This window comes from Dipodomys spectabilis, unplaced genomic scaffold (assembly GCF_019054845.1).
Source record: "Dipodomys spectabilis isolate Male_0828 unplaced genomic scaffold, ASM1905484v1 ptg000108l, whole genome shotgun sequence".
Lineage (NCBI taxonomy): Eukaryota > Metazoa > Chordata > Mammalia > Rodentia > Heteromyidae > Dipodomys > Dipodomys spectabilis.
In genome coordinates, this window is record NW_024870785.1 from 21,248,825 (window position 1) to 21,262,705 (window position 13,881).

The window sequence follows — 13,881 nt, forward strand, 5'->3', positions numbered from 1 at the left end:
AGCTGAGGGACAGCGCCCAGGCCCAGAGTTCAGGCCCCACGACCGGACCAAAAAAAAAAAAAATTATACTGGCCAATTAAATTCATTAGTATATGCCAAGCACTTAGAATGCCTTGTGTATTAATAATCATCCAACAAGGCTTAGCTATTGTAACCATCTTTAAAATATGGATGCTGCACCCAGTGCTCGTGGCTCTTGCCTGTAATCCTTGCTACTCAGGAGGCTGAGATCTGAGGCTCGAGGTTCAAAGCCAGCCCCAGCAGAAACATCTGTGAGACTCTTATCTCCAATTAACCACCAGAAAACCAGAAGTGGCACTGTGGCTCAAGTGGTAGAGTGCTCACCTTGAGCTGAAGAGCTCTTCCTATTTGTCCCATTGGGTCTCTGGCTGGGGAGAGGGGGCCTGGTTTATTGGGGGCCCAAGTGGAAGTATGGTGAGAGGAAGAAGCAGAACAAGCTACATGTAGCCTTTTCTGAGCTGGGAACTGCAAGGTTACTGGGGCTCCTGGATTGCTCTGGGAGGTTGGGGCAAGTCCAATTTCTAGATCCCCCATAATCCTCTGCTGACCAGTGCCCTATCCCTTATTTAAAGCCTCACCTGGCAGCCAGCCTGATGGCACCCCTTGAACTGCTCTGGGACTAATTGCTGCCCCTGTGGTGCCTGCAATGAGAGTTCTGTGAAGTCACTGACCATGGTCTTCTTGGCCTCCTCCCAGCATGGAGCCCTTGTGGCTGGGAGATAAAGGGCCCTTGGACATCCTTTGGTCCAGATGCTCTCTTCCAGCCTTGGCTGTAATGGGGACAGGGAGTTCAGGAGGCGGGAGTGGAGGGGTGGGTGGGGGTAGGGAGGGAGGGAGGGGAAGGGCTCAGTGTCCCCTCCTGGGGGAGTAACAGAGGCCATATTTCTCCTCAGAACGACAGCATTTCTATTACCTTAAAGGGCTCATCTATTTATGCGGCAATTTTTTGTGAAGGCCTGTCTGCCATTATTGAACCCTGCTTGCTGGTGAGGGGGAGTGAGCACTCCATCACCCAAATGAACAAACTCCTTTCCACATTTTTTTTCCCCCTCTTCTTTCTCAGCTCCTGTCTGTCCATCCGTCATGTGCAAATCTGAGCTGGGAAAGGTGGGGTAGGGAGTCAGGAAAGCCAGGATCTATGGGGCAGGGATTGGATTTCTGACACACAAGGTTTCCAGTGTCCTTTAAAGACATTTCCCCTCCTACAGGCCTGCCGTGGTGGGTGGTGGGTGGTGGGTGGCGTGTGTGTGTGTGTGTGTGTGTGTGTGTGTGTGTGTGTGTGTGTGTGTGTGCGCGCGCGCGCGCGCTTCTCGGGTGGCTTTTGAACTGGAACCACAGACAGAAGGCCAGTCACAGCCAGGAGAGAAGGTGGGTGGAGAATGAGAGGCAGATGATGGGGATGGGATTTGTGGGCACTTCCTGTTGTCATTGTTCCATTCCTTCATATAACTGAGGTCTTTACACTATTAGCTCTAAGAGTGGAAAACCAGCTTCTCATTTCCTGCCCCTTCCCCGTCACCACACACCGATTTCCTAATTGTGATTGTAGATTTTCGTAGGTGCCGTGTTGGACATGCCACACAGAAAACAGAGCAAAATATACACAATATCCACATATGCACGTGTGTGTACAGACACACACAAACACATACACTAGGTTCTTTTAAAAAAATGTTATAGGCTGGGCACCAGTGGCTCATGCCTGTAATTGTAGCTACTCAGGAGGCTGAGATCTGAGGATTGAGGTTCAAAGCCAGCCTGGACAGGAAAGTCTGTGAGACTCTTATCTCCAGTTAACCACTCAAAAACTTGAAGTGGCGCTGTGGCCAAGTGGTAAAGCACTAGCCTTGAGCTAAAGAGTGGAAGGACAGTATGTAGGCCCAGAGTTCAAGCCCCATGACCAACAACAACAATTATAAAGGTAGCTTACAGAGAGGTTACTATTACATAAGTCATATAAAGAATGCATTTCTTTTTGGACATGTCATCCCTTCCCTCAGCTTCTCTGTTTTTCCCTCCTGTCCCATGGAGGCATGTGGAGAGGGAACTAGTGATGGAGATTGATAGATAGGGAGAAGGCAGGGAGGAGGTGTGGCCATAACAGATACAGATTGACTTCAGGGACTGGGGGGGGGCACCATCCCCAGGTGCATCAGTGACCTGGGTTACAGCTGCTGGGTGGGGACTTTTAGAGGAGAGTCCTGTGCCCAGAGGGGCCATTTCCCCCACCCCCTACCCCTGCAGACCTAACACTTAGGGAGTCTCAAATTTCAGAGATTTATTTATTTTTACTGCTCTGTTGGCCTTTTTCTTTTCTCTTTTCCTTCCTTCCTTCCTTCTTTCTTTCTTTTCTTTCTTTCTTCTTTGTCAGTCATGAGGCTTGAACTCAAGGCCTGGGCACTGTCCCTGAGCCTCTCTGTGCTCAAGGCTAGCACTCTACCATTTGAGCCACAGTGCCACTTCCAGCTTTTTCTGTTTATGTGGTACTGAGGAATTGAACCCAGGTCTTCATGCATGATAAGAAGGCACTCTATCTCTAAGCCACATTCCCTGCCCTCAGCCCAAATTTTACTTATGTGTAAGAGGTTTGTAGCATGAATGCTCTCCCAGGACCAGCCCAGTGTCCCAGCCTGGTTGTAGCCCAAAGCTAGGAGAGACTCAGTGAATTCTGTTTGATCTCTAGGGCATAGTGTACTGGTCTGGGTAGGTTAAACCTACCCAGCACTGATGGCACTGATGGCTCATACCTCTAATACTAGGTACTCAGGAGGTTGGGATCTGAAGATCATGGTTCAAAGCAAGCCTGGGCAAGAAAGGACTCTTATCTCCAATTAGCCACCAGAAAACTGGAAATGGAGCTGTGGCTCAAAGTGGTAGAGCTCTAGCCTTGAGCAGAAAATCTCAGGCCCAGACCCTAAGTTCAAGCTTCATGACAAAAAAAAAAAAAAAAGAAGAAATTAAAAAATAAAAACCTGTCATTCCAAGAACTATTATCTATCATTAACCTGGGATGAAATTTTATCATCGCAGACTTTGATTCCTATCATTAATCCTTAATGGGTGGAGCTGTGACTCAAGTGGTAGAGCATCAGCCTTGAATATAAAGAAACCTAAGGTACCACCACACAGGTTCTGAGTTCAAGCCCTAATACTGACACCAAAAAACCAAAAACATTCTACTGTGTTTGCTGGCAAACTGATGCTGTACGCAAATCTATACTGAGTGACAGCTCTAGAGTTGTGCAAATGCCCACCCTGTGGAACTGTCCAGGTACCGTCACTGGTGGCCTATTCATTTTGGACAGATGTGAGACTATGTTGCCGGTGTTTTCAGTTTTAACATCAGCCTCTTCTTTCTCTCTTATGGGTGGCAGGTGGCAGGCTTCAGCCCTACTGGCTCCCACGAGGAGGCAGGATGGGGGAATCAATGTGATAGTGGCCTCCATTTCTCCCCCTCTCTCTCTTATCCCCCTGGCTCCTCTCTGCTCCTCATGACTCATACAGAGCTTCTTTTCCCCAGCCTCGCAGCTGCTTTATCAGTGACACATTAATTAGGTCCAGTGAGGGTTGGTATGCATTGGAGAGGCCCCTATGCCTCCTGGTGGACCAAGCTTGTTCTTCCTTTTTGTGTTGTGCATCTCTTTCTCAGGAAACATCATAAATGAGGCTCCCTACCTGCGGTCCTGCTGTCTGCCGAGAATGGCAGAGAAGGGAGAGCAAGAGGAAGAACAACCCCACGGCTGCTGGATCAGGCCAGGGGGCTTTGCACACAGTAAAGCTCACCACACAGGTGCTGCTAGCACTGAGGTGACATTGGACCCCAAAGGTGCCCTCTGGTGGCCACAAAATTCCAGGAGTCAAAGGGGAGAGAGGCAATGGAAGCCACCAGACAGGGCTGCTCCCAGACCATTTCCAAGTAGTGAAGTCCCTTCACCCAGCTGGCTGTTAGTGAATCCGAGCTCTGTTCTCACCTGGTAGCTTCTGGACTTAGCATAGCATGTGATACATACTAGTGCTTTGATTTCCTACAGGGCACTAGTGGTTCACGCCTGTCATCTTAGCTACTCGGGAGGCTGAGATCTGAGGGTCACAATTCAATGCCAACCCCAGCAGACAAATCCATAAGACTCTTCAGTTAATCAGTCAAAAGCTGGAAATGGAGGTGTGGCTCAAGTGGTAGAGCAGCAGCTATGAGCCAAAAGGCTCAACAAGAGCACAAGGCTGTGAGTTCAAACTCCCAGTACGAACACACACACACAAAAGATTCCCTGATGTATGAATTAATCCAACATGCATGAACTGAACACAGGTTACAGGCAAAGACATTGCTACTTGGTAGGCTGGTTAAGCCCACCCTAGCCTCACCCGCACAGAACTTTCAAAGTGCTTCTTTTCCAAGAGTGGAAAGTGCCACACAGGGGTGTAAGAAGATGGGCAGAGTTGAGGAACAGGAAGAGAGCCTTGATCTATCATGGTCATTAGCAAGACCCGGGGTAGTGGTGATGCCTGGCCTGTTGTCAATGCTCAGCACATGTTTATGGGATAGAGGGATGACTGGATGAATGGATAGATGATGGGTAGGTAGGTGGGTAAAAAGATGGATGGATGAATAATGGATGGATGTGTGGAGGGAGGGAGGAAGGATTGGTAGGTGGATGGATGGATGGATGGGTGGGTGGGTGGATGGATGGATAGGTAAATGGATGGATGATGGATGAATGCAAAATAGATGGATGGGGTGGGTGGCTGGTGGTTGGATAGATGATAGATGGATGGATAGAAGGGTACGTAAATAAATAGATGAATGGGTGGATGGATATGGATGGATAGATGGGTAGGTACACAGATAGATGGATGGGTGGTGGATATGGATAGAGGATGAGTGAATGGATAGATTGGTAGGTAGATGAATGGATGCTGAAACCTATGTATTCTGACCCAGGCTCAGGACCGCTTCCTTTCTGACCTATTCTGCCTCTTCCTCACATCCTCTCTGCTGATCTCTTCTGGACTGGCAGGTTGCTGCCTTAGTTGGGACCTAGAGAACCAGATCTGCTTAAGCAGAGCACACTTAAGGGAGTCCAAAATAAACTTCCAGAATAGCCTCCTTTTGTGTGAAGAAGGGTCAAATGCTCTCCTCCTCCTCCTACTCTTCCTCTGCCCACTCCAAAAAAATCTGTCATTAACCTCCTGCCCACTGTAAGGGGCACAGTGATCAACAGAAGCCCAGCTGTTGATTAATTTTCCCAAACAGGAACAAACTACAAAGCAGCATATTGCAGAGGAGAAAATTCAATAAACAACATTTGAAACAAATTTAATAGAACATATAACTCATTACCCACCGGGCACTGCCTCACTGTGCAAGGAGGGAGGAAGGTGGAAGACTGGAAGAGAGATTTGCATCTCTTTACAAGGACTAGCTCCAAGGGTTCTGTGCTGCCAGTAGCTCCTTCAAATCAAGTTCAGGGTGTTAATAGCCAATGCTGCATCTATAATTAACAGGCCTTTGAAAGGGAGGAAGAGTTCACAGCCATCTCTTATTCACAGAATGAAGACACAGAGCAGGACTGGGAGGTGCAAGCCCCGCCTCCCTTTCCCAGCAGACATCCTCTCCTGGGATTTGTGGTGTTGGGCTGGGGAGATGGGATTGGGGTGGATATAGAAACAGCCAGACAAGCTGGGCTCTGGTGGCCCCCAAGCTACTGAGGGGCCTGGGATCTGAGGATCAAGGTTCAAAGCCAGTGTGGGCAGGCAAGTCCATGTGCCCTTTTGTTGTTGTTTGGTGGTGGTGGTTGTGGGCCTTGAACTCAGGGCCTGGACACTGTCCCGGAGCTTTTCCACTCAAGGCTAGCCCTCCACCACTTTGAGCCACAGCGCCACTTCTGGTTTCCTGGTGGTTCATTGGAGATGAGGAGAGTCTCATGGACTTTTCTGCCTGGGCTGGCTCTGAACCACGATCCTCAGATCTCATCTCCTGAGTAGCTAGGATTACAGGTATGAGCTGCTGGTGCCTGGCTTTAATTTCTCCTCTGTGAGCAACTAGTGCTTTTAGTTTGATGGTGTTTCCTGGAGGCGCAGCAGGTACTTAAGAGTCCCACGTCCCCTGGCAGGGAGGGGAAGAGTTCTCTAGGAGCTCCATTGGTAGACCCAAGGCTGGGCCCACAAGAGTGGGAGGGCACTGGGAAGGGGCTGGGAGATAAACCTGTTCTGTCTTCAGCAAACCCAAGTGGAAAGAGGCTTACACTGTGCCTACAGTTCAAACCCAGGCTGAGGCCCTGTGAGAAATGAGAGTTCTGCAGACAGCAGGGGAGCTGACAGACCACAGTCAGGCCTGGCAAGGGAAGGAGATGGGGCCTCTGGTGCAGGCCTGTGTGCTTGTTTGTCTATCCTCCTGGCCTAGCCTGTCTTTGTGGTCCTGGCACACAGGGATAACTTACTGTGTGTGTGTTATGGAGTTGTTGGTAAGAATTAAACAAGATTAGGAGGCAAAGAGTAAGCTCTATGCTGCTCGGACCTAACATGGACTCCTGGGGTCAGTTCCTTAGGTACTTCTGGTAAGGGCTATTGTATTAGCTTTCTACTGCTGCTATAACAAAGATTTAGTGGTATAAGACAACATAAGCTAGGACTTGAACTCAGGGCTTGTGCACTGTTCCTGAGCTTTTTTTAACCCAAGGCTGGCACTCTTAACACTTGAGCCACACTTCCACTTTTAGGCTTTTTGGTAGTTAATTGGAGATAAAGAGTCTCACGGACTTTGCTGCCTGGGCTGGCTTGGAACTGTGATCCTTAGACCTCAGCCTCCTGAGTAGCTAGGATTATAGGTGTGAGCTATTGATACCTGACTTTGTCTACTTTTTTTTTTTTTGGCTAGGCCTGGGGTTTTAATTCATGGCCTGGGAGATGTTCTTGAGCTTCTTTGTGCTCAAGGCTAGTGCTCTACCACTTGAGCCACAGAGCTACTTCTGGGCTTTCCTGAGAAGTTTATTGGAGTAAGAGTCTCATGGACTTTTTCTGCCTTGGCTGGCTTCGAACTACAATCCTCAGATCTCAGCCTCCTGAGTAGCTAGGATAACAGGTGTGAGTCACCAGCACCTGGCTGATCGTCTGCTTTAAGGACTCCTGTGATTGCATTAAGCCCACCTGGGAAATCCCAGCCACTCTCTCCATCAAGTTTTCTCATCTGCACATCTGCAGAGTCCTGTGTGCCATGTAAGGGACCATCCTGACAGTCTGGGAAGAGGACATGAGGACATCTTTTCTGCTTGCCACAGCACCCAGCGTGAGGCCACCTCTGATCCCCAAATTCATGCCTTCTCTTTCTAGGGAGAGATCTGTACAGTCCCCTGTGCAGCAGGGACCTATGGCCCCAACTGCTCCTCTGTCTGTAGCTGTAACAACGATGGCATCTGCTCCCCCATTGATGGCTCCTGCACTTGCAAGGAAGGTAAAGTGCCTGGCCCAAGCCCCGCCCCCAGGCCCAGGTGATTGGTCCACTTCAGGCTCTGGCAAGGCAGCTTCTTCCCACCCCCCCCACCCCCCACCCCTCCCATTTCTGTTCAGGGCCAGGAGACCTGTACAGGTTCCAGTTAAGGAAAGCCAGTGCCAGGAACCTGGATGGCAGGAATGTGTAAGGGAGAGACAAAAGGTGGAACTTCCAGATTCTGGGGGTGAGTGGGGGAGGGGGGAGGTTTAGGTGGTAAGAGTTTGACATGAACTGGGAAGAGGGGTTGGAGCAGTGTCTGTGTTCCAAAAAAGACACAGCCACTGCCATCAGACTGGGCCAAGCTGGGTGGAGTGGTATATACCTGGGATCTTAGTACAGGGGAGGCTGAGAGAAGGATCTGAGTTTGAGGCTAGCCTGGGCTACACAGTGAACAAAGCCTTGTCTCAAACCCGAAACAAAGCTGGTGCCAGTGGCTCATACCTATAATCCTAGCCACCGAGGAGGCTGAGATCTGAGGATCACAGTTCGAAGCCAGCCCCAGGCAGGAATGTCCATGAGACTCTTGTCTCTATTGAACCAGCAAAAAAAGAAAAAAAGAGTTGGAAGTGGAGGCGTAGCCCACATGATACAGCACCAGCCTTAAATGGAAAAAAAAGGTAGGAGGGGGCGGGGAAATAACGCACAGGCTTTGAGCTCAAACCCTAGTACTTATCCTCCCAAAAAAAGCGTAGTCCCAGCCAAAGAAATAGCAGGAGAACTTGCTGCCTGGCTTCTGTGCTGTCCCTGGTTCTTGGCCCAGGTTCTTGGGCTAATCTATCAGTGGCCAGCTTCCAGGAGCCAGGGAGCTGCAGGATGAGCCCCTGTGTGACAGGTAGAGGAGGGGAGGAGGGAAATACATGGAGGTGAGGGCAGCTGCCAGTGGCCACTTCAGAGAAGGGGCAGCTGCCTGTCACCAACCAGCACAGGGTCCTGATGAGCTCAGCTGAGCCCCCAAGGGAGAAGAAACCCCACCACTCTGTTCTGTGCTGGGACCCAGCTGCCTGCAGCAGAACAGACTCTTTACAAGAAGCCCTGGGCCCCAAGCTCTCCAGACCTCTGTGCTGTGTTCTCCATGGAACATGGGGAAAGAACAGCACACAGACAGAAAGCCCTGCAGAACCTGCAGAAGTGATGGTGTCCCCTTTCTGTTTCCCCCCTCCCCCCAGGATGGCAGGGCCTGGACTGTTCCCTGCCATGTCCCAGTGGGACATGGGGCCTGAACTGCAGCGAGAGCTGTACCTGTGCCCACGGGGCATCCTGTAGTCCCACCGATGGCTCCTGTGCCTGTACCCCAGGCTGGCTGGGGGAGAGCTGCGAGCTGCCCTGCCCGGTGAGTTCCCTCCCCCCCCTCTCCCCTGGGGTGATCCTGGGAAATGCACACAAGAGAGCACTGGACGAGGTGGCGATGTCGGCTTCAGGTTACAGCTGCTCCTTACCTCTGAGTGGGTTTTTGCTTTCCCTACCTTGGCCTCAACCTGCCCATCTGTAAAATGGCAAGTCTTGGGCAGACAGAGGTGCCGCTCTTCCCACTGTTCATGATCAGCATGGTTGTCAGCTGTGGCCCGGGGGTCATTCTCAGAAGGGCTCTGGACAGTCCCCAAGCCAGCAAAGACGCTGTGTCCTGACAGGCCATGTCCAAGTGATATCCTGGCAATGTCTGTTTCAAGGGTCTGTACTTCCCTGATCTGGTTTTGGGGGTATTGTCCAGCAAGAACCACCCAGACTTGCTCACTGCGGGTCTCCATCTTTTAAGCCAACTGCTGTGAAATTGAATGCAGATGGGCTCCTGCGTCCTGGATTCAGATCCTGACTTTGCACATCCTGTTACCTTATAAGCACATGACCAGTGATGGTTACCATTTTCTTCTCCCCCTCCCCCCCCAGGAGCAAAGAATAAGCCACAGTCGGCCCCCACAGTGGATGTGTGTCATAACCAACGACATGCGTTATCATTGACTGTTTATGATGCCAGTACTTGGGTCTGAACTCAGGGCCTGGACACTCTCCCTAAGCTTTTTCACTCCAGGCTGGCGTTCTACCACTTGAGCCATGCCTCTGCTTTTGGCATTTTGGTGGTTAATTAGAGACAAGCATCGCACTGACTTTCCTGCCTAAGTTGGCTTTGAACTGTCATCCTCAGACCTTAGCCTCCTAAGTAGCTAGGATTACAGGCGTGAGCCACCAGTGCCTAGCTTCATTGACAGTTTAATATTAACCAAATTGTCATCATTACATTACTAATAATCTTAGCCCTCTTAACCTAGCATTAAAAAGTGGGGTAAAGGCCGGGCGCTGGTGGCTCATGCCTGTAATCCTAGCTACTCAGGAGGCTGAGATCTGAGGATTGCGGTTCAAAGCCAGCCCGGGCAGGAGAGACCGTGAGACTCCTATCTCCAATAAAAACCACCAGAAAACCAGAAGTGGCGCTGTAGCTCAAGTGGTAGAGCGCTCGCCTTGAGCTGAAGAGCTGAGGGACAGCGCCCAGGCCCAGAATTCAAGCCCCACGACCGACAAAAAAAAAAAAAAAAGTGGGGTAAGACTATCATCTTCTTCTCCAGTCCCCATTCTCTTGTTAATATGACTAAATAGTTATTTGGAGTGACTTTATGCCCATTTTATTTTATTTATTCATTTTTTTTTGGGGTCCGGTCGTGGGGCCTGAACTCTAGGCCTGGGCGCTGTCCCTCAGCTCTTCAGCTCAAGGCTAGCGCTCTACCACTTGAGCCACAGCGCCACTTCCGGCTTTTTTCTTTTTGCTTATGTGGTGCTGAGGAATCGAACCCAGGGCCTCAGGCATGCAAGGCAAGCGCTCTACCACTGAGCCACCTTCCCAGACCCCTTATTTTATTTTTTGTGCCAGTGTTGGAGCCTCACACTCTCCCTTGTCTTTTTTTACACTCAAGGCTGGCACTCTACCACTTGAGCTTCACCTCCACATCCAGCTTTTTGCTAGTTAGGTAGAGATAAGAGTCTTCTCCGATTTGACTGTGCAAACTGGCTTGGAGCATGATTTTCCTATCTCAGCCTCCTGAATAGCTAGGATTATAGGAGTGAGCCACCAGCCCCGGGGGACATGACCCTCTTAATGCCCAGTTGTAAGAGGCCTTCCCACTGTGTTCCTCTTGTGGGGGTTGTGGCTCAGTTCTGTCATCCCAAACCAATAACAGCCTGGAACTTTCTGGTCATTTCTCTCCCCTCTGCTCCGCAGGATGGCACATTTGGGCTGAACTGCACCGAACGTTGTGACTGCAGCCATGCTGATGGTTGCGACCCTGTCACGGGCCACTGCTGCTGCCTAGCAGGATGGACAGGTAACCTCTGCCCAGCCAGAGGACCTGGGTCCTGTGGAACTGGACCCTTGCTCTTATACCTCTCGATAAACTTTTTGTTGTTATTGTTGATCGTGCTACTTGAACTAAGGGCCTGGGCTTTTGTGCTCAAGGCTAGTGCTTGGAGCCACAGCTCCACTTCCTCCTCTGATCCTTGGTTTTCTCATAAAGAAAATGGAAGTTAGACACCAGCGGCTCACACGTACATAATCCTAGCTACTCAGGAGACTGAGATCTGAGGATCATGGTTCAAAGGCAGCCAGGGCAGGAGAAAGTCTATGAGACTCTTATCTCCAATTAACCACCAGAAAACTGGAAATAGAGCTGTGGCTAAAAGGGGTCTCTACCACTTGAGGAAAAACAAAGTAAAAACAGAGCATGAGGCCCTGAGTTCAAGCCCCAGTACCAACATAACAAATAAAACAATGGCAAGGTACTAGTGGCAAATGCCTTTAATCCTAGCTTTAATTTTTCATTGTCTTCATTTTGAGGGAGCTGACCAGATTTTAATGACATTACACACAGTTTTTAAAGCACTAAACTTAAGTCAGCTACCAAAAACCCCACACAGACACAGACACCTCCATCACTGGAGATAGAACTGCCAGATTCTCACTGGGAAAGGGGGTCAATCCCTCCCTGCCGCATCCCTTACCCTGGGAAGCCCCTACCCTGTTTCCCAGAGAGCAGCAGCAAGTCTCAGCAAAACTGAGCCATTCCAGGGAAGGAGGGAAGCCTGGAGGGTAAGGAGAGCGAGCTGTGCCCCTCCCTGGCGGCCTCTTCCTCCCTTCCCCTCCTGGCCTGCCAGGTGGGCCTGTGCACTGGGCTTCAAATTGGTCCCACTGCTACTCTTCTTGCTACTGCTGCATGTGTGCTGGGATCTAAGTCTTTCTCCCTCTTTCTTTCTTGGGCCTCTGTTTCCTTGTAACAAGGCAGGCATGATTTTTAAACGAATTCTGCTCTTCTTAGAGCCTCAGATAGTCATCTTCCAAAGCCCCAGCTAGTCTCCTGAGTCTCTGTTCTGTTCATCTAATGCCTAGCAGACTAGGAGCCTTTCTACCTGGGAGGAAAGCCCGCCTCAGAGCTGGGCATCCAGCCTAGGGCCTTTAAAATTCTTTCTTAGCTTTCAGGCTGAGATTTCCTCTACTTAAGCTCAGAAGGACCATAGATCTTACCTTACCCCCTGACCCTCTCCCCCTCCCTCCCTCCCTCTTTTTCTTTCCCCCTTTCCCTTCCTCTCCCTTTCTTTCTCCCCTTTCTTTTCCCTCTCTAATTCTCCCCCTCCCTCCCTCTTTCTCTCTCCTTTCCTCCTCCCTTTCTCTCTCTTTCTCCTCCTTCCCCACCCAGGTACTGTGGCTTGAATTCAGGGCTTCACACTCTCATTTGGCATTTTTGTTCACAGCTGCTGCTCTACCACTGGAGCCCTACCTCTACTTCTGGCTTTTTGCTGCTCAATTGGAGATGAGTCTCCAGGATTTGTCTGTCCCAGCAAGCTCACAATACATTACACAATCCTCAGATTTCAGCCTTCTGAGTGGCTAGAATTACAGGTGTGAGTAACGGCACCTGACTTACTTTTCCTCCTTACTGGGATATTCTATCCAGGCCCTTAGACGCTACTAATTGTCAAACCGAGGCTCCTTAAAATCAGTTTGTTGGGTTCTGACCCATTTAAAACAAGTCAATAATAGTAGATTTCTTCTATACATAAGTGTATATATGATGCAACATATATGCATTATATTGAGGACTATGATCTAAAGAATCCGAAAGAGCCTACCCACTCTGCCCAGGTGACTGCAATGGGGCCCAGCAAGGCCCAGCAGCCCTGGGGCTAACACAGATGCGCCTCCTAAGGGCACTCACTACTCATGTCCACTTCTCCTGGGGCAGGTGAGGTGGAAAAGGCAAGGGCCACCATCATCTTCTGTCTGGTCACGGTGTCTTCTCCCTGCTCTCCTCCACTCACCACTGACTCATGGCTGCCTGTGACCCCCAGGCATCCGCTGCGACAGCACGTGTCCCCAAGGTCGCTGGGGCCCCAACTGCTCCATCTCCTGCAGCTGTGAGAATGGCGGCTCCTGCTCTCCGGAGGATGGGAGCTGCGAGTGTGCCCCTGGCTTCCGAGGACCCTTGTGTCAGAGAAGTAAGTCTGAGCCCCCCCCCCCCCCCATCGAGGGACCTCAAGACCTCACACAGTGCCTCATTCCCCAGCCCTTCCCAGTGGGAGCTAGTGCTGGCCTGGGGGCTGGGCTCCGGGGGCTAGTCCCCTTCTTTCTCTAGTCCTCTCCCTGCACAGGCTGCTGTTCATGGACCAGATAGCTCCTTGGTAGAAACAGGACCAAACTGCAGGGCCTGTCTAAATTACCAGGCCCAGTAGTGCATACCTGTAATCCTACCTTTTTTTTTTTCTTTTCCTTCTTCTGGTGTGTGTGTGAGTGCCGATACTGGGGCTTCAATTTTGGGCATCATGCTCTCCCTTAGCTGTTTCCCTCAAGACTAGTGCTGTATCACTTGTATCAGCCTCTACTTTTGGCTTTCTGCTAATTCACTGGAGACCAAGGACTCCTGGATTTGTCTGTCTAGGCTTGTTTTGAACAGTGATCCCCAGATCTCAGCTTCCTGAGTAACTAGGACTACAGGTGTGAGCCACCAGTGCCTGGCAATCCCAGTTACTTGGATGCAAAGGGAGGGGAGGGGAATCATGGCCAGAGGTAGCCAAGGACTAAATTGCAAGAGCTTGTCTGAAAAAGAAATTAAAGCAAACAGTGTGGCTCAAATGGTGAAATACTTGCAAACTTGAAATCTTCAAACCCCAATAACACCACAAGACAATAATAATAATAATAAAATAAATGAATTGGGCCTTCCAAGTAGAAGATACAACTCTTTACACTCTGTGTGTGTGTGTGTGTGTGTGTGCGCGCACACGCGCATGTTGTAGACATGTGTGTGTACACCAATACTGGCGCTTGAATTGAGGCCCTTGCACTCTTGCTCAAGTTTTCTTGGTGCTCAAGGCTGGTACTCTATTACACGAGC

General features: G+C 50.2%; 1 protein-coding gene across 2 annotated transcripts in view; it reads left to right on the top strand.

Moving 5' to 3' along the window:
- Nucleotides 1–13,881, top strand: part of Megf11 (multiple EGF like domains 11) — a 183,389-nt gene that overhangs the window by 145,369 nt on the left and 24,139 nt on the right. For both annotated transcript variants that reach the window (XM_042687633.1, XM_042687634.1), the window contains exons 10-13: nt 7,351–7,471; nt 8,677–8,840; nt 10,719–10,821; nt 12,839–12,985. In XM_042687633.1, the coding sequence (XP_042543567.1) occupies nt 7,351–7,471; nt 8,677–8,840; nt 10,719–10,821; nt 12,839–12,985 (535 nt within the window). The remainder of the gene's footprint in view (nt 1–7,350; nt 7,472–8,676; nt 8,841–10,718; nt 10,822–12,838; nt 12,986–13,881) is intronic.